We start from the raw sequence: 19232 nt of genomic DNA on the forward strand, positions 1-19232 counted from the left end.
CGAAAGGCAGTAGAAGGTATCCGTCGGTCGATTGAGTATGGTGCGTATGCGGGCGTGGACGTGTGTCTGTCTTTCTCTGTACGGCTACCGCTCCGTGCCGGTCTGGCAGCACAACTGTTAGTGAATGAGCCAAGGGAAGTGGTGGGAGGGATGGGCGGCGTGGGATGATGGCATGTAAGGTACCTGTTCCATGGAAGACAGGGAAGACACGTCTAACGTAGCGACGACGACGAATAACGAACGAACGAACCTGTGGTGGGTAGCTTGGCGATTGGCAGGGGTTCTGGTTGGATGCTTGTTGATGTGCTTGGGAAGAGGCACGGATTGTGTTGGATGAATCCGATGTAGAGTAGCAGGGCCTCGTGGACGGCAAGATGAGGCGAGGAAAGTCAACCTTGGGGGAGGAAAAAAAAAAAAAAAGATGCTGGGCTGGGTGAGGAATCGCGCCTTGTCCTGCTTGTAGCTGGTGACGGCAGCAAGTTTAACTTGGGAAGGGACACTACATAATGGCAAGAATGAACAAACGGGGCAGGTGCCTTCCCGGTTGGTGGTCGCTTCCTTCTTTCCAATTGCTGGAAGTACTGCCTTGCGTTGTAGGAAAGCGCAACAGCGAGACTGCCAAATCCAACAGGGAAGCGGCGATGGAAGGAAGACACCAGCAACAACACTACACGTAACTGCCTTCCAGTCGGCTTGGTGGCGGGTGTTTCGCCTGGTGCCACAGGGCATCATCAGCTGGGGGAAACAGGCACTAACACCGAGCGGGAGCGCAAAGTGGAAAGGGTGAGATGTTGCCAAGAACATGCGCCCTCCAGTCATCGTCGTCTGCGCCCTGTTTCCCTGCCTTCCCCAGCGGTCTCGTGGACAGCGGAACAGTGGAAACAGCGCAGTCCAGCCCCTGCAGTGCAGTCGAATGGCGAGAAACGCAGTGACGCATCGCCGTCACAGCCCCTACAAGCACCAAACCAGTGGCCAACTGCCTTCGCACTGGTCTCAGTCTCGTCGTCTGGTCTTTTCCTGGCGTGCCCGCTGTGCTGTCCGCTCCTGTCGTGTCCCGGGGAGCATCGATCGGTCGCTGTCCACTCGTGGGGAGGCCGGGTGTGGAGCTCACAGCGGCGCCGCCAAGGAGCACCGATGTCCGCCGAGAGCGGGCTGGTCGTCGTCATCAGGGAAGGAGGAAACCGGCCGCCCAATCACGAGGGGCGGAACCGCTAGGGGGACGGACGGCGCTTGGCCTGCTGATAGGGGCGACAAGAGTGGCAGTGCACGCACTTCGTCCAAACGCAGCTGTCAACGACAGGCACAAGCAGTAAAAAGATACGGACGATAGAAGAGGCGAGGGGAGACCAGATGGGATACTCAGGATATCTACTACGGAATACACAAAGAAATACCTGGCCACTGATTGCTGCTACTGCTGTCTACATTCCCAAGTACAACCAATACATCAAACCTTACCTACTTAGGTAGGTGCCTCAGGCGAGGTGAAGCATCGGTAAACCTCCATCTAATTCACTGCGTTTTCTAGCAGCGGCTCTTGGCGAGAAACACTAGCGCCGTTAGCCCCACCACCTTTACCTTCCATTCCAGAAGAGAAGCAAGAAGGAACCACTGAGGGAAGGCAGGCACCACAGCACCACCACAGCACCTGCCTCCCCGGCACCCACCGACTGCTCCTGCTGCAATTGCAACAGTACTCGCTCACTGTGAAAGAAGTGCACCTGCTCTTGCTTTGCTCGCTCCCGCTTATCTGCGGATATTCCTTCCTCTATCCGATGCAAGTATCCCTTCATATTGAAATCCTACCAAGGCTACATCACATCAGATGACACTCTTTCCCCCACTGCAACTGTTCAGATAAGTCGGGCTTTCCATGCGGCCCCTGCAAAGCCAATTCACACTCACCTCAGGCACGCCAAACCGAACTGCTGCGCCAACCTCCTCGTCCCCTCACCTTCGCTCGCCGTCTCCTCTGACAGACAACGCCTGGACTGGACGACATCATACCAAGAAATTCGATGCCTTGATTTCTATTTCCGTTTGGGCTCTCACTCGTGCCCCTGCAACTGCTCTACTCCGTGTCGAAATCCGCGAGCACCCGGCCATCCGGCCATGCCATCATTGCACGACGCCAGCACCCAAGCATCGGTGGGAATCTGCTTTTCTCTTTCCAGCCATCAAAAACGCGAAACACTAAGCTTGTCTAAAAGCTCTCGCAAACCAAGATGGAAAACGTTTGGCGCCTGGTGGAGGGAGGAGCCCTGTTCATCAGTCCATCGCCGTGATGTGGAAGGATTCTGACTTCCCTCCGTCGACGTCGGCAGCCAATCGCGCAATCCTGCATCCACATGCTCGCCAACCAGGAACGGTAGGTGAGCACGGCGCAACCCCGACATCCCAGCCGCTCCTACACCGGTCACAGGTCTGATGGATTGCTGACCTTCATCGCGCTTCCAGCCCATCCGCTTGGCTTCGCTTGAGCCTTCGTCTTCTCGTACATTCCGCCCGCTTGAAGCACGCACCTGGCAACCTGCATTTCTCTGGCATTCGCAGTCCATGGCAACTTGCATTCTCCCGCAACCCAGGACTTTCTGTTCCACCATTCGGCTATCTGCGCGTATCTCTTCCTAGAGGTGAATTATCAAACAGAACGGGTCGCGTATCATCGTATCAGTCCTGCAGCTTTTGGCACATGACCGCTGTTCCGGCGATATAACCTGTTATCATCGAATCGTCATGCATACTTTGAGCCAAGAAGCTCATATGTGGGCTCCGACAAGCATCTTGCCCATTCTTGCTTTTCCGTTTGCTACTTTACCGCCCACTTTGGTCACGAACGAGGTGCTGAAACTATCGGGAAGTCCCAGTGGCCTGAGGAAGCAATTCCAGCGGACACCGATTTGTTGGTCACGCACCAGTTGATACTACAGGACGCAACTTTGCAGGCTCAGCGAGATATCCCAAACGACACCAACCGGGGCTTTCCTGCAATAGTTGCTGCACCAGATCCATGCTCTCGCGTCGACTTGCCTTGTTACATCTCAACAAACTAACACCCACATCAACATTCGTCGAGATAATTAAAGAGGATCCAACCTTCTTCGAGCAGACATTGAATGCTGTCCGGCGACTTGAGGACTGCATGACAGGCTCGTGCGGCGAGCCGGACAAAAACATGCCTCGCCATACCAGAGGTCGTTGACAACGAGAAGAACCGAGATACGAAAGCACGTTTGGGAGATGGTTGGCAAACAGCCACGTATTCAGACGCCCAATTCGCACGTGCTGCAACCCCATTTGGCATTTGCTAAGCTTAATCCCCCCATAGTTTTGCGCCAATCCGGTCCCATCCCGGAGCTTAGATCTGTCTGCCGCGAGATGACAGGTGTGGGGGTCCTCCATGTTGCCAACCTTTTGCCAATCCTCGCTAAAGTATCGCCCAGCTGCTGGGAATGGGAACATGAAAAGACGTCGAAAGAAAATTATCAATAAAATGCAGGACATGAACCATGGGCCCATTGCATGCCGGGGCCGGGTGAGGAGAATGGATCTCGGTCACGAAACGCGGGGAGAATAATCCACTCGACACCAACAACTCGGCCTCCCTTGCCGGAACGTGACGGGCGCATCGGGTGTTCTCCACGCACATCACGGTCTCGGAGGTCAGAAGACGAAATCTGGATGCCGAACGCTCCCCATCCCTTCAATGATAATCGCCGCCGTCCAGCACTGCCCTGCGGGGTCATTGCTCGGCGCTCACCAAATGTCTGGGCATCACCATTTCCCTGCGCCCAACATTTACTGTCGGGAGATATCGTAACGAGAACTGCTGGACAGCATGAGGAACGACTGTCGTTGAGATTGACGACATTGGGCGGGAGCCTCAACGTCTGATTGAGGAGCGGGATTTGCAGCCAGCGGCGGCATGGGGTGGGTTCCGCGGCTTCGGAGCGAGCAGAGAAACATGGAGCGCCAGACCAGGCATGGCAAGTCTTGCTTAAGCATAACCATAAGCGCTGTTGGCGGCATGTTGTGCCGTAGGGGAGGGGAAGACGGGAGCTTATGGCCCTGAGAGGTGGTGCACCCCAGACACATAGGCCCCGGCCTCCCTTCGCTGGCTGCGCTGGTTTCAGGGCTCCCGGGCACACAACATGTCACCTGGTTCAGCCTTTCAAGCCCCTGTGGGTGCACCATCTGCGAATGCGGGGGAGGGACCAACGGGTGGGTAAGGCAAATGAATTCTACCTACTACGGATACCTCAAGGTGCCTGAGGTGGTTCGGTAGACGGAAAAGACCTCTGCCTCCGCGACATTTCCAGCTGGTGCGGGACGTTGTCTTGAGGAAGCACCACGAACACCATGGTCCGAATACCATTGGTAAACCGAGGGGGCGACAATGTAGCTATGGCGCTTGCCAGGCTACCAGGGATAAATTCGCCTTCTGATCATCATTCCCGCCTTAATGGATTTTCACCTGGTAACAATCAGATGGACAACAGACGTTTCCCAGCCCGCGTCAATGTAGGTATGCAGTACAGGTTGGATATCCGTTGTCGACACTCCCCTTCGTCGCTAATATAACGCAGCCAAGATCAGTCTATGGCACGGCCAAGGCTGAAGTGGTTCATAATTACAACTTGAATCCTCTACTTTCCGGAATACAGCCCACACGCTGCTTAAATCTACACTCCGATACCCATGTGTATGTTACATTTGCTCCGGCAAGATGAGTCCATCGGGTGGCCAGCGTCCTCGCCCGTCATGGCCGCCGCGAAGGCTATGCCAGAGAGGTGAGAGCACCCCTCGGAGTGCCGAACCTACTCGCATCGGACGCCGGCGCCTACGCGGTATAATCCCATGAGCAGTTGGATGTCCAAGTATGCGTCTCCGCTTCTCATCGGAACCCGTGGCCTCAAGTCCTTGTCCAAGGAGTCTCGAGAATACTTCGACGCCATTTTGAAGGTCGGCCAAGTTGAGCAGCCAAGCTCGACGTCCCCTGTTTTGAGAAAGAAACAAATCATCGGCGTTCATTACTACTTTTATCGCCAAATATAAGGGACCTAGCTGGATGCTTGTGGTCACAAATGCTATGGTATCAAAGAGTCCAACGCCAGCAGGCCCATGAGCTCATCATCGCTGTCATCCCCATCTTCCTGGAATGCTTCCATCTTCTGGTCGTCATTATGAACGGTACGCACTCTTTCAAAAGGTATCTGGCACCTGATTTCGTCTTCACTAAACCAGGTACCATGCAATCCGTATGGCACACGCTGTGGTAGCTTTATTCTTGCAACCACACTCTTCATTTCCTTGGCATCGATTATCCAAAGCTCGCTCGCGGCGTTAGGGCGACAGACCCCCTTGCTGTCAAGTTGTGATTCGTCAAAGACGTAAGTCAACAACCACCCGTCGTCCTCCGTCTGCGGCTGCGATCGAGCCACAAAGCGTGGCTCCTGGGCATACCAGCCCTCGGGCATCTTGAACAGCTTGATTGGGTCTTTCGGGTCCTTACTCTCCAGAACCTGAGTCACATTGCGTGTGTCAACACAGCCTTTGACTGGTTGTGGGGGTTTCGCAATTCCTCGGTTGATCAGCGTACGGACGTCGACCTTGGCCAAATGGTCAATCTTGGCCGCTTTGCCAAGCGCGACGGTGTAGGAGGCCTCTCCAGTCGAACAACCGTAAACGTAACGAGCCTCTTGCATCGAGTACTCCGGTGATACAGTGGGAAACTCGAGTGAGATGGCCGACAAAGCCCATTGATGTCGGATGTTGAACTGGACGCCGGGGATGCCTGACAGGGGGAAGTTGTAGTAGTAGAGCCGACACTGCTCTTCCTCTGCATACTCAGGCGGGACCGGCTTCACTTCTGGTGTAGGGAGATTGCCTGCGCTGAAGACTAACGATGCGGATGTGAGCCGGCAAGCAATCAAGTTGACTGACGTTGTCGGCCCATTGAGATCAGTTGGTGCCGATACCGAGTCCCAGCAATTCGCAGTGTGGAAGACAGTGCATGGATTGGTCTCAAACCATTGGACCGCGTCAGGTTGATGCCGGGGGAAGATTCCAAACCGCGACTTGCCTGCGGAATCGTATGACAAGCTGGCGACACCACGGATCAGGTTCATCGGGTCGAGTGAAAGCGGGAGGTCCATGATGACGGTGTGCCGCCGGGACACACCAAAGTCGTGCATCATCTTCGGCGACTCAACTCCGGGAACTGCCACATCGAACATGGCCTGGCTTGTTGCTAGTTTCGACGATGTTGGAGGAACGACAGAGTACCGCACAAAGGGCTTGATGAAGGTTGAGTGGAAGGTAATGAGCTCCTTTGTGACTGGATCAACGCGCGGGTGGGCGGTAGTCCATTCCTTCATGAAGGACGTGACACCGGTTCCTCCAAAACCGCTTTCGCTGATACTCCTCGGCTCGTTTTCAGCAACTCGTCCATTGAACCAGCCGATGGTCTCGAGGCTCGGCAGAGCAAATCTCAGAGGCGGCCCGCTTTCGCATGTTGCCAGCGCGCGACCGTTGTGGAAAAGCACACTGGTATTCGCGACGCTGATCTTCTTGATCGATCGCCCAGTCCCAGGAAGTCGTGACAGGAGTACCAGGAATATGGTGCGAAAAACCTCAAAAATGATGCGGAACATGCTGAGGGCTGGGTTAACAAGCGTCGCAATGCTGGGCAGGACGGGCCGACGTAGAGACTTGCTCTCTTTGGCGTAACAGTAGACGTCCGTCAACAAGTACTGGTTCACGAACTCGGGCTGGATTTGGGTCTGCTTCTCGCCCACGCGCCGAAAGAGGACCCCGCTGAGCATGCCGTCGCCATCAAACCAATGCGCAGCTCGAGTTGGGTCGTCATTAGTGAGGGGGTTACCGCCATTGCGAACATACTGGCCTCCTGCGAGGTCAACTGGTATCGTGCCCTCATACGAGCATGCTGTCAACGGAAGACATGACTGGATTGGGGCAAAGTTGCCTGAGAGATAGCTGTCGCGCGTGTCAGCATCGCCTTTTCCTCGACCAAAGGGAATCCATTGTACTCACGGATGATGCTTATCATCTTCATGAAGAGCATCGTTCGCCATCTTCAGCGCCGCTCGATGTCTGGGGGGAAGACTGATGTCTCAGTCTCACAACGGCTCTCAGAAGCTTGGCGACCAGGCACGCAAGAAAGCCACTATGGGAAAGAAAAGACAGGACAAACGTCCGGTATGTCTAGTTAATCGTTTCAACAGATGACAGGTCAAAACCAAGACGGCCCGTCGAAGTCCACGCTCACGGTGGGTAGTATCGCACTGTTCTGAAGACGGTCAGAATGATTTCACATTCCCAGCCCCACGATTCACGACTAGTCGATTATGTGCCGAAGTTGCGGTGCCAAAACACCTGACTACTACCATCAACCGACCAGAGCTTTGAGCTAGATGACGACATGGGACGAAGGAGCTCGGGGGTTCGGGGGTGCTCAGATCTTTGTGCCCAAAGCTCCTGTCACGTAGCTCGCTCGCGCCCTGCCTTGCCAACTCAGATTATCAGTCCAAACAAAAGCGGGGGAAGAACAACTCAAAGAAACCGGTCCCCGCTTCTGAGATTCCTGATGCGGTGCCATCAAGAAGTCGATGGCTAATGAGAATGGCCAATCTTTGAGTTGCCAAGAGAGCCTGGTCAGGGGTGCAAGGCAAGCTTTCGCAGAGCGTCAAACGCCTGGGGAAGATTTGTGTCTAGCCCGAACTGCATGGTCATCAGACCCATTTCTGATACATGGGTGTCGGGAGAGAAAGAGAATGAGAATCAGAATCGTGGGTGTGAGACCAGATCGGGAGGCTGGCTTGGCGATCGGCGCGGGCTGCAGGTCAAAAAAGCAGCCAAAGAGGAGCTAAAAGCTTCTTCATCGCTTCCCATGAGGGACGAATCGCCGTTGGAGGCGTTGTTTCGAGCGCCAGAGTCTAGGTTCTACCTCGAGGGGGGACCGGCGTTCGTTCTCGCGTGCAGAAATGCAAGAAAATATGCGGCCAGTGACATGACAACTTGGCGAAAAGTGCGTTTGCCGGCGCTAGCTCCGGGCATTGTGGGACCCGGGAATACCGCTCGGCAGCATCCGGTGCAGAGCCCGGACAAAGTGGTGACTTCATCGACACGAAGTCTTTATCCGCGGTGCAGACGCTATGTGCTGTTACCCAATTCTGGCAACCGAGTGGACGAATTACCTAGCGGTGACTCGTCGCAAAGTGCAGCTCCTTCATCACCAGGTCGCTGCCCTGTTCTCTCTCGTGTCAGTGGGAATGGGCCTAGAATGCTGAACCTCGTCATAGACTGATCACGTCGGAAATACGGCTCGCAACTCGGCTAGCTCCTTTTTCAGTAGCGGAACACGCAACAACATCCCTTTTGGCGCGTTGCAATAGCATTCGCAACGCAGGGAAACTTCGTGCCCAAAAAGCAAACATGGCTGGGCAAGCTTTCAATCGATTGCCGTAGCGCCCGTCGTAGTGGCAGCCCCGCGTCTTGTCTCTGTCGTAGGTGCGTTTCCACGGGCGGAGGCTACCATCCTGTCTGCCAGCTGATGGTGTCCTCCTTTGGGGAAACAAAAATGCCCGTCTGTTCGCGCCCAAACGTCCGAGCAAGCTGCCCAGCGCGCCATCGCGAGTCTAATCGTCATCCGGAGCTCATGGTGCGCCGCGACCGCAACCACGATGTTACCTGTATCCTGTATGTCATTTGTCCAATGGGACGTGCTCACTACAGCCCGACCTAGCGAAAGCATTCTTGGCTAGATGCGGGATTGTCGGTAGGGGGTTGGGCATCTGTGTTCTAGTCTCGAGTGTAAATCAGATGTTGTGTTGCGACTGGGCAGCACTGTTACGAGTACGGATGAGGATATATTGGGTGGGTTGAACCCCTCTTTCTCCTCCCTCAGCTTCCCAGAGTCGCAGTGCCTCAAGAAGCATAACGACCCCTCGAATTTCTGTTCCAGTTCTTGCTCCGTTATCCCCATTTACTCGAGAACAAACCATCCCTATGCAGCAAGTTTTGGTTGGTCACATAACACGAGCAACCACAATGGCCAACGACGCCCTCAACACCAACCGACGCGTCGGCGCCCAGGCCGACCTGGCCGTCACCACCCGTGGCTCGGATTGGTACTTCGCCGTCTGCGCCATTATGGCCGTCTCGACTCTCGCCTTCCTCGGCATGGGCATGGCCAAGCGCGAGACGCACCGCCTTTTCCACTACATCACGGCATCCATCACTTTTGTTGCTTGCATATCGTACTTTTCCATGGGCGCCGGCCTCGGCCAGACACCTGTTCTGGTCGAGTTCCCCCGCCCCAACGACAGCCAGGTCTCCGGCGCCGGCACTCGAGAGATCTACTATGTCCGCTACATCGACTGGTTCGTCACCACGCCGCTTCTGCTTCTGGATCTTCTCCTCACCGCCGGCCTGCCTTGGCCCTCTATCATGATTGCCCTCCTCGCTGATGAGGTTATGATTGTCACCGGACTTGTTGGTGCTCTCACCAGCACGAGCTACAAGTGGGGATATTGGGTGTTTGGCATGTTTGCCTTCTTCTACGTCGTCTACTCCCTGGTCTTCGAGGGTCGCAAGCACGCTGCTGCGCTCGGCGGCTCCATCCAGCGCACCTACACCAACTGCGGCGTCCTCACCATCTTTCTGTGGTTCTTGTACCCCATCGCTTGGGGCGTCGCCGAGGGCGGCAACATCATTCACCCGGACTCTGAGGCCCTCTTCTACGGAATCCTGGATGTGTTGGCTAAGCCTGGGTTCGGCTTCCTCCTCCTCTGGGGACACCGCAACATCGATCCCGCCGCGTTGGGTCTCCACATCCGCGCGCCCGGCGCCCAGAAGACCCACCCGGGCCAGCACGGGGGTGACCACGGCCACCTCGGCGCCACCGGCGGCGCGGGGCCCTCGAATGGTGTTTGATGACACTTTTGACTGGAGCTTTTAGGCTTACACACCAGCATCTCACCAACAACGCATGACATGGAGACGTTTTGGGGCGGGTCCAAGGTTCTCGTAACTAAAAGAGGTTACTAGACCTCTTTTGCATAGGCATTGCCTTTGTAGTTTTAAAATTGAAGCTTTTGAAAAAAAAGTTCCTGTGGATTAGCTTTGATGCTCAGGAAGAGGGGGCAATGTGGGGAAGGGGGGAGGTTTTATCTGGTTTCTTCTGATGTTGGGCACTGCACGCTGGGCGCATAAGCCCCCTCTCCTAATGTTTACTATTATGTATCTAGGGAAAGGCAAGGGCTAGTTTACTGCGCGAGTTCAAATGCTTAGAAGCTGTAATGTTTATACCCACAAGTAACTATCGTTAATAGTGCTTTTTTTGCATGCGTGGTCTTCCGTTTGGCAATTTGTGTGATTTATCTAGCCTGGTTTATTGCATATGGCTGAGTAGGTACTCTCAACTGAACAAGGGTTAATACAGGTCGTCAGCACGGTGATTGACCAGGGTCTTCGGAAGTTCCACCAAGGTTCAGACCGGAGCTTCGGTCTTCATGGCATGACGACTACATACCCCGTGTCTGCAGGTGAGGCTGCCTGTCACCCATTTTGACGTTTTGCGGGGTTGCAATGCGAAACCTGGGCATATATTCAGACAGGGCGTTAGGGTTGTCTGCCCACTGGTTTCATGCCTTGCGCCGTTGGGTTTTGTGCCCAGGCGCGAAGCCTCGAATTACTGAAGAAGGTTTATTTGTGGTCATATGGGCGTTGGAGAATCCTTCGAGATATGCGTGAGACACGTTTGTAGGCTTCTCCCGTTAGCTGTTGAAACTCTTTATTTGGTGAGGCGAACCGAAGCAAACTTTGCACATCAGCTTTGTCTTATTATGGACCCCTCATCGGTCCCCTGGGAAATTGTGAGTCCACGAAGAGACACGATGCATACAAACTACACGCGAAACATCTGGTCTGCCCCGTCTGTTTTTCATATCCACTGTTAGGTTCGGCGAAGCGGTTGTCATTGATACTATGGCTGAGTAGGCTGGCAGAAAACATCTGCCACATGTCGTGTTTGCCTTCCCATGCTCATCTACTATGTGTTTATTTGATATGTTGTTTCATAGTCTACTCCGTCTTATTACATCCTTTACTCGACTTTCTTCATTTTCTAGGGTTCTAGATATTCGATGCATTACTTTTGAATGCCCTTTGCTCTAGGAGAATGAGACGCATCCGCAAAAGACGATGAACACATATATGACATGGATGAGGCCTCACTAGAATGTCTAGACTCGACATATTCGATTGGAATAATGCTTCGAGTGATACGCTAGCAATACAAAAAAGTTATAATTCAGTTTTAATTTCTTCTATAATAAAGAATACCTACAAAAGCACCTGCGTAGTATTATAAATATATATCTGTCCATATACATATCAATACGGCTTATCCTTCCTATCTTCCTCCTTCCTTTTTCTTTTCCTTTTTTTTTTTTTTTCTGGTACTTATCTGTGGAAACTGACGTGTTCCTTCTATGGGGCTTGCTCTAAGACTATCACACTGGATTGTAAATGTTCAAGCCAGCAACGCTGATGCATAGTTCTCATGTCGTTCCTCTATTATGTACGTGAAGTGTCACTCTGCTAACTGGACCTAGTGGCGGGCTAAAGCCTGTAGGCCAATTGCACCATCCACCTGTTCTGTTGCCATGTCAGACGCTGCGAATCCTCATTCTGTTTGTCCAATCGCAGAACGTAAATGCCTGGCGCAAATCGGTATCTTATACGCGTCGCTGGCATCAGCAACGTGCTCATTCTTCATTTTGAATTGCTTGTCCTGATTCAATCCCCTGTCCCGTAACCTCACTGAGCTCCAAATCCCTGCTCCGAAAGACGGTCGGCCATATCTCTCAGAATCTGCTTACTCCCGCTTCAACTTCTGCAGGTCGAATTCATCCTGATCCACCATGAGAACACACTGGCCGATGTCGACGTAGACCGGAAGCTTCCATTCATACACCTTGGGGCCGTCCAGATCACCATCGTCTTCCTTCGCCTTCTCTCGTAACACCATGAAGTCCTTGCCGTCTTCCCGGACGTATTTCAATGAGATCGTGTAAGATCCCTTCCTCCGGGAGCCGAGGTCAAGAAAGTCGTAGGCATTGTAAACTTCAATGCGCCGCTTGGCAGGGTCTTTAAGGTCTTCCGTGGTCCCTTGATGAAAAGGTTCACATCTGATTCTGATGCGAGACTCGGTACGGAGATTGAATTGAAACTCCCAGTTCTTCCCCTTGTAAGTCAGAATGTTTGGCTTCGCCAGGCCATCTGGGCCCTTCAGACTCGGTGAGTGAAGGGCAAAAGCAGCACCCTGCTTCATGAAATCCGCAACAGACGTTGCTTTTGAGAGAGCCAAGGCCGCACCTTGGGCAACCACCAATCGCCTGAAAATGTGGTCAGCCACGGCCGCCGTTTTGTATCAGAAATAGCCAACTTACATGTCCGAGACGGCGCGTATTTCGGACAGCGCAATGTATTTCCATCCGGGTTGGCTGTCTATTTTGGCAATTGTGGCTGCACGCGCAGCCGCATTCAAGTAGCTGCCGCCCGTAAGAACCACAGTTGTCGGTACCGCTCTGCCCATTCTGGCGGTGATCTTGGTGTGGACTTCCCTGAGCGGTCTATCGAATGCTCTCTTGTATAGTCGCGCAGCGTCCACAGGCCCGTCAGGCTGCCAGATAAATGGTTCCTTATGGCAGACCAGGGTGAAGGGCGTGCCATCGTGACTCCCCTGCTTCAGTTTCAAGCACTCGATGAATTCCTTGACACACTCTTCAACTTCATCCTGGCTGTCTTTGTCATACTCCAGATACTTGCGGAGTGCCTTCTCAACTTCTCGTGCGTAAAGCTCTGATCCTCCGGGAGCGCCTATAATATGTTAGATAATGTTGAACGCACAGCGCCCCCAATTCAACTTACCCCAGGGTTTCTGAGTGGCGAAGAAAGCAGGCTTGGAGTTTTCCTTTTCGTGCTCATTCCATCTCAGATGGAACGTAACGCCATTCTACAATCCAGTCAGCGCGCATGGTCTCGACACTCGCCAAGAGTTGAAAGACTTACCACAGTATGGCCGCCAAAATCCGCAATCATTAACCTGTGCGGGTATTTCTCGTCGCCCTCTGTCCTTTGCAGAATGCCCCTTATACGGCTATGTAGGAGGTAATGACCCACGGCCTCTGCTTCGTAGATATATACGAAGTTTTCGGGAGCGATGTTCGGAAACGCCTCCTCCAGAATGCCTGCGTACATTGTCTGGAACGGCGGCGTGTTCCATGTAACGGGGAGCGTGACAGCGATGCTGTCATAGAATAGACCCTCTCGATCGCATGTGTCTTGGGTAGCCCTGGCAACTTTCCGGAAACAGTCCACGACGTGCGCACGAAGTTGGTCTGTGGCAAGTTCTTCTCGCTCCTTCTCCTTCAGAATTAGGTCGCCTTTAAATGTTTTTCTCAGAAGCGACTGGACATCCTTGTCAACTTTGGCGTCGTCGTTAGCTCGTCGAACAAGTTCGTAGATGAGAAATTTAACACTCAGCCATCCACCTGCGCGAAGCGCGTCGTGGCCTGTCTGGCCTGTGGATGGTTTGAGCGCCGAGGGGAAGTCGAAATCTTGTCCGTTGTTAGCTCCTTGAGGAGGACATTCTGGGTCTCTCACGTCGTAAAAGATGCTACGATCTCCGACTTCGACGCAAAGACTGGCCCTGATGGCAGTGCTGCCGTTGTCCAAGCCAAGGTAACTAGAATTTTATTGGTTAGCAGCTTCCTCTTTGGTAAGGTGGTGACGGTTTAACATACGCTTGGTTGAGACCAATCTTTCTCCGCTTGGGGTTTGCGGATCTATCGCGCTCCGTAGGTCCTTCCGTCGACCTCTCACACTTGCTTCTCAACTCCGCCTGGGGTACGGGCTGTTCATCCACGCCAGTCCGTTCCTTCCTTTTCTTGGTTGGTCTATGTTGAATCTCTGGCAAGGCATCCGTCGTGTTGAACCGAGAGCTGTCAGACGACTTGGGAAATGCGTGCCGTTTGTTCTTGTGTTTGTCGCGCGGCATTGTTGAGAACTGTCACTGGTGAGGTTGAAATTCGCAACAGTTTTCAAGGTGAATTGAGTTAAAGAGGAAGGGGCAGTGAGAGAGAAGATAAAAGTTGAACTAGATAGGACAGCACACACGGTAAGAACTCAGTCGAGGTTTCGGCTTTGGACGAGGTGAGAAGCTGGTGGGAGGCAAAGGTTGCATGGGGTACGAACCTGGACTTAGTCTGATAGGTTGGTCGAGGTGAGAAGTTCGTTGGGGTGAGAAGGTGGTCGAGATAAAAGATTGGTTAAGGTAAGAAGTCGGCTGAGGTCTTTCGCTTCATACTCCTCACATCTTCTGTAGAAGTGGACGAGTTGGCGGTTGAGGTGAGAAGAAAAGCCCAAGAATAGAATGAACGACACGTTCAAAGGCAGAAGGGATCTAAGATGATCACATGACGAGACGTTAATTTAAGCCCTCGAGATGAGAAATATTCAACTTTGAGACTGATTATCCCTATAGAATAACCTCTATATCTAAAATAGATTGTTTATAGCTCGAAAATTAGAGGTCTAGAAACTCCCAGGTTATAAAAGGGTTTATACCCGTGGGACTAGACTTCGATACATATTAAGGATCTGACAACTAATTCATACTTCACCTCTATCTATAATAGATAGCTTTCGAGTGCTACATAACGCTGCCATAAGTTCTCTACAGTATATATAACCTAGTCAGAATAGGCTACGTGCAACTGTTTTAAGCATATCCTCCGATCATTTTCAGATTCAACACAGACGTTAATGAATGATAAGCTTCATCTCCTAAGTCTATGCCCGTGTTTAGAATTTAGATATCTGATAACACTCTCAGGGAGCGTATGCTTTAGTTTCACTAGATGTTAAATCTTCATAGTGAAAGATTGATTATCAGGCTTACTTGATTTTCTGAAAGAACTTTAGAAGACTGAACTGCTAGCATGTGGTTTTCATGATGTCTTTCTTGCAATGTGGCGATAACATCCAGTTCCTCACATTCAATTTATGTAATTGCGCTGGTATTTATAAGGAATTATGAATTCTTCTAGAACTTACCATACATCCCAGCCTATGGCGGTTTTGCTTTAACATAGAATACACAGAGTTCTCATCACTTCCAGCGAGGACGATAACTGTCGAAGAATCAACAACTCAGCCTCACATCGACAAAGTCTCGGAGCCGGTAACCAGGCCTTCGGAGCCGGGCTGCAGGTTTGCAACTTAATAATACATCATCATGAAAGCGAAAAGCCCCCAAGGAGTTGATTACACAAACCAATCAACTCTCTCAAGCACGCTGGAACTCTCACGTTGTCTCCCATCTCAACTACCGCCAAGCAGCCAATGACAATAGCCCAACACCACCAACCCTTCAAAACTCAGGAGTAAACTCCGTCCAGAATTGAGTTTCGACGACATCGAAACCTTAACCCCGTGTAAGAGATCCCCTTCCCATCGAAAAGCCAAAAGTTGTAAGCATCCCACGCTGCTCCCCCCAATCAAGCAAGCCCTCGAACTCACCTCATTCACGAATCAGGCAGGTATCGTCGTCATAGATAAACTCAAAAAGAACCCTTCAACTCTCCCCGTCCCTCTTCTCTCACTCATCACCAAAGAGGCCGTCATCGCCATCCCTCCATGTGCCACCCTCCCACGTCGTCGTCTCATCCCGTCTCAAGATCCAACGTGAGCAACCCAGCACTCCTCGCGCCCGCAGTGAAACCCTGCGTCTAAACCACCCCCATCTCAAACTCACTCACACCAAAGCTTCGCTGAGAGCCGGCCTTGGTTCTGCCTGGCGGCGCGTCAAACATCCAGTAAGCATGGCCACCTCGAAGAACCCCCCAAGGTGTGAACAACATGTGCCGCTCAGCAGCCGCAGCCGGAAACTTTCCTCCTGCCACGATCTACAAGGGAAACCCCGAGGGGAGAACATTCACCTGCAGAGAGACGGACAATCTATTACGGAAAAGGGAGCTTCCTCGTTCAGAATCCGAGTCAAGCTTTTTGCTCAGGTCAATCAAGACGGTACACCCGGAGCATGCCCCGATTTTCAAACTTCATCGCCTGCAGCATCATCACACCTCTTGGCCCCCCCAGAAAGGTCGTGGGCGTGTTGGATATCCCCCAAGTCTGGCGCCAAAACGCAGTATCGACCGGGATTTCATCTTGACTCACCCTTTTTCAGTCGTTCTTCGCGCGAGCTCCCGATAACCGATACCCACGTGGGTCATCTCCATCTGCGAACTGATCGGTCTTTTTTGGAATTTCAATGTGCGCGCTTTCTGCAATATTCTCCAGTTTTTGATCTTCACCGCGAACGGAACACGCGTCGAGCGAACGAACGCGGGTTCGGCGGTAACACGCTAACTACACGAGAAAAAAAAGGGAGCCAAGCCCTTTCCCAGCCGATCATGGGAACACGAACCCCTCTCACGGATACGTGGGCTTTTGTCTCTCACTCACTCGGCCGGCAGAAGGCCGAGCGTGAATGAATTCTGGAGAATGTGTGGGTAGGCATTTCTCGTCTGTGGAAGAAAATCCCCGGTGGTTTTAGGCTGGTAGTGTGAGTTGGTAGTGTCCTTGTTGGGCTTGAACGTTGAACCGCAAGACCCCCCGCCGAGAGAGTGTCCGAGATTGGGAGCTGCCCTCCAGAGCCGTGCACGGCACCGGCGTTGGTGGCGGCGGCGAGGCGGCTTTTCCCACTCCCCTCCTCTCTTGGCGGGATCACGCAACAACGAGGCAACATTTTCGCCACGGAAATGTAATTCAACATAACTTGATCTGACCTTGCCCTTACTACATCGTGGTGGCAACCGAAATCTCAAAAAAGCCCGGAAAGAAGGAATTACCATTACACGAAAACAGGGACGGGTGCAGATACGTCACATACGAGATGAGACGGGATGCGAGGGGAGGGGCGGGCGGACAGCCACGGCATCGGATGGGACTCCGTGACACGCAAAGGGAGAAATAACAAAGAACTTGCGGGTCGTCCGTCGCGCAACCAACCCCCCGGCCGCATATCGTCAGCGCAGCAAGGACCGCCGACTGGGCATCAACAGGGACAGAACAACAAGATAGGCTTCTTCCAACTCATCAGTTTAGTTGTGGAGGTGCACAGAGAAGACACAGAAAGGTGATTGCGCGTCTGTTGTGTAGAGAAGTCGCCGTCCGGTCTCATCTGACCTCTTCCCGCCGCCGGCTGTCATGCCCCCCGAACGCAGCGCAGCGCAGTGCAAATCAGACGCCCCTCTCTCCGTCCATCATCCCAGCGCAAAAGCCAATGTTCACAGACGGAAGTGTGGAGGGATTTTGGTTGGCTGATGAGAGACGGGGACGGGGGAAGGATAAGAACATGAGGCCAAACAGGCGGCCTTCGACATCGGCAAACCAACATCGGCCGTCTATTTAGGGTGCTGGGGCCAAGAAGGGCGGGGATGTAATGGCGAAGGGATTGGGCACGCCTGCGACGGAGAGCGTGCAGGGAGAGCGCCAGCAGTCAGCAAGAAGTCACGATACGGAACAGGAACAGGGTTTGGAGAGAGTGAAGGGAAATTCCAAGTTTGGCGCGGTCGTGAAAATTGGCCGCTGCCACCTTCTTGCCCTTGCGTCCCACCGGCCTCTGCACACGACGATGTTCATTCGCAGGTGTTTACAGGAAGCTCCGGTCTTTTTCTGAACAACAGCTTCAGAGGCGGGGCAGTAAATGGTAATGTAAGAGTCACGATGCCATGTGAGCGGATGGTTAGACGAGCAGGTTGCCGGAAGGGTGTTTACGAGTGTTCCGTTTTTTCTTCTGGGAGGGGCGAAAGTACTGTGGCGGCGCGCGAATATGATTTGGAAACAAGCAAGCACAAACTGGAAAAAAACGAAGAGGGCGTTGTATTATTCCTCTGGTGTTCCAGTGGAAGAGGAGACGTCGGGGACATGCTGTGCCTGATGAGCCTGTCGATGAAATGTGAGGATGCTCCGTGATAGGGTCGTTGGTTGGCCGTCCGTTGCCGGAGGGCCGGAGGTCCAGCAAAGGCAGTGGACGGTGCGGGAACAGGAACAGGATGTACGACAGGACGAAGGAGTCGCAGCAGCACCGGCCCCCGAACCCGTCCATACAGCAAGCATCAACCGCAAAGTCACTTGTAGGATGGGAATTGTGTGGTACAAAAGGTACAGTGCAGCAGCGCGGATTGCACACCAAGCGCCTTGGGATTTGCCAATCCCTTGAATATATCCCGTTTTATGACGATCCCCGTACAAGAAAATGCCATTGGCCGCCGGATGATCGGCTGAGTCGGGCTTATTGTGGGATCGTCACCCTGCTGCTGCTTCTCTTGGTCACAGTGCTTCCTGTGCTTCCTGAGTGCCGGGCGCGCAGCGCTGCGCTGGCTGGGGGTTGAGTTTTCGTCGTGCGTGCTGGGTACCGCCGATCGTTTGCTGTTATTACCTCGTTGGGAATCTTGGTCTTGGGAGAGAGGGGGAGAGGGGAAGGGGGGCGTGGGCGTGGGAACAAAAAAAAGGCGGACAATAGAGGGCAAGGAGAAAAGAGCAGAGTGCGAGAATAAGCAAAGAAGGGGTTCCTCGTGTGGATGGGAGGATGGGATTGGGACAGAGAGAGAAAGGCAAAAGATCACGCAAGAGGGCGAAATCTCGAGAAAGCCGGGCCTTGCTACATGGGAGAAAGTTTGGGTGATTTTGGAAATGCCATGATGGCATTCCAGTGTTCTTTTTGGGTTAGCAGCGCCGTGTTTGTGGCTTGCAGGCACTTCATTTGGATTTTTCTGTTTTGCGAAAGCACGCTCCTTGCACGGGTTGCGCCCAAATTTCTGGGATTTAATTTCGGGTGTTTTGTTGGCTCATACGGTACCGCGATACATTTGCAACTCTTGCTGAAATAGTCCTGAGCGCTGCTCGATGGAGCAAAGAACAGCAAAGCTTATGGAATGCCTTGCCGGCCGGGGAATGCTTGGTGTGTGAGGTTGCAACGCGGAGCAAGACTGCGGCTGTGCGGCCAAGGGGGTGGTGCAGAGACGAAGAAAAAAACCGGATGGCCTTCCGTGATTTCTGATTTTGTTGGAAGAAAAGTCTCCAGGTTGTCAAGGAGTCAAAGTATGGATGAGAATGGAGCCCGCTCCGAAGGGATTTGTGAA

At 52.9% G+C, this 19232-nt stretch overlaps 3 protein-coding genes across 3 annotated transcripts; 1 reads left to right on the top strand and 2 right to left on the bottom strand.

Annotated features, from left to right (window-relative positions):
- Positions 1 to 5087: 5087 nt before the first annotated feature.
- Positions 5088 to 7094, bottom strand: CCD1 (Carotenoid 9,10(9',10')-cleavage dioxygenase 1; the record flags this gene model as incomplete). The annotated part of the gene is made up of 2 exons (XM_036631942.1): positions 5088 to 6996; positions 7054 to 7094. 2 exons carry the CDS (start codon positions 7092 to 7094, stop codon positions 5088 to 5090), a joined length of 1950 nt encoding a protein of 649 aa, XP_036502788.1.
- Positions 7095 to 9069: 1975 nt separating this feature from the next.
- Positions 9070 to 9954, top strand: CGCS363_v000094 (Protein FDD123; the record flags this gene model as incomplete). The annotated part of the gene is made up of 1 exon (XM_036631943.1): positions 9070 to 9954. One exon carries the CDS (start codon positions 9070 to 9072, stop codon positions 9952 to 9954), a length of 885 nt encoding a protein of 294 aa, XP_036502791.1.
- A 1945-nt stretch (positions 9955 to 11899) lies between these two features.
- CGCS363_v000095 (uncharacterized protein) lies at positions 11900 to 14083 on the bottom strand (the record flags this gene model as incomplete). The annotated part of the gene is made up of 5 exons (XM_036631944.1): positions 11900 to 12419; positions 12474 to 12903; positions 12955 to 13039; positions 13096 to 13771; positions 13830 to 14083. The coding sequence occupies 5 exons, from the start codon at positions 14081 to 14083 to the stop codon at positions 11900 to 11902; spliced, it is 1965 nt and encodes a 654-aa protein (XP_036502790.1).
- Between the last annotated feature and the right edge of the window lie 5149 nt (positions 14084 to 19232).

This window comes from Colletotrichum siamense, assembly GCF_013390195.1.
Source record: "Colletotrichum siamense strain Cg363 chromosome Unknown KSG_Cg363_contig01, whole genome shotgun sequence".
Classification (NCBI taxonomy): Eukaryota; Fungi; Ascomycota; class Sordariomycetes; order Glomerellales; family Glomerellaceae; genus Colletotrichum; species Colletotrichum siamense.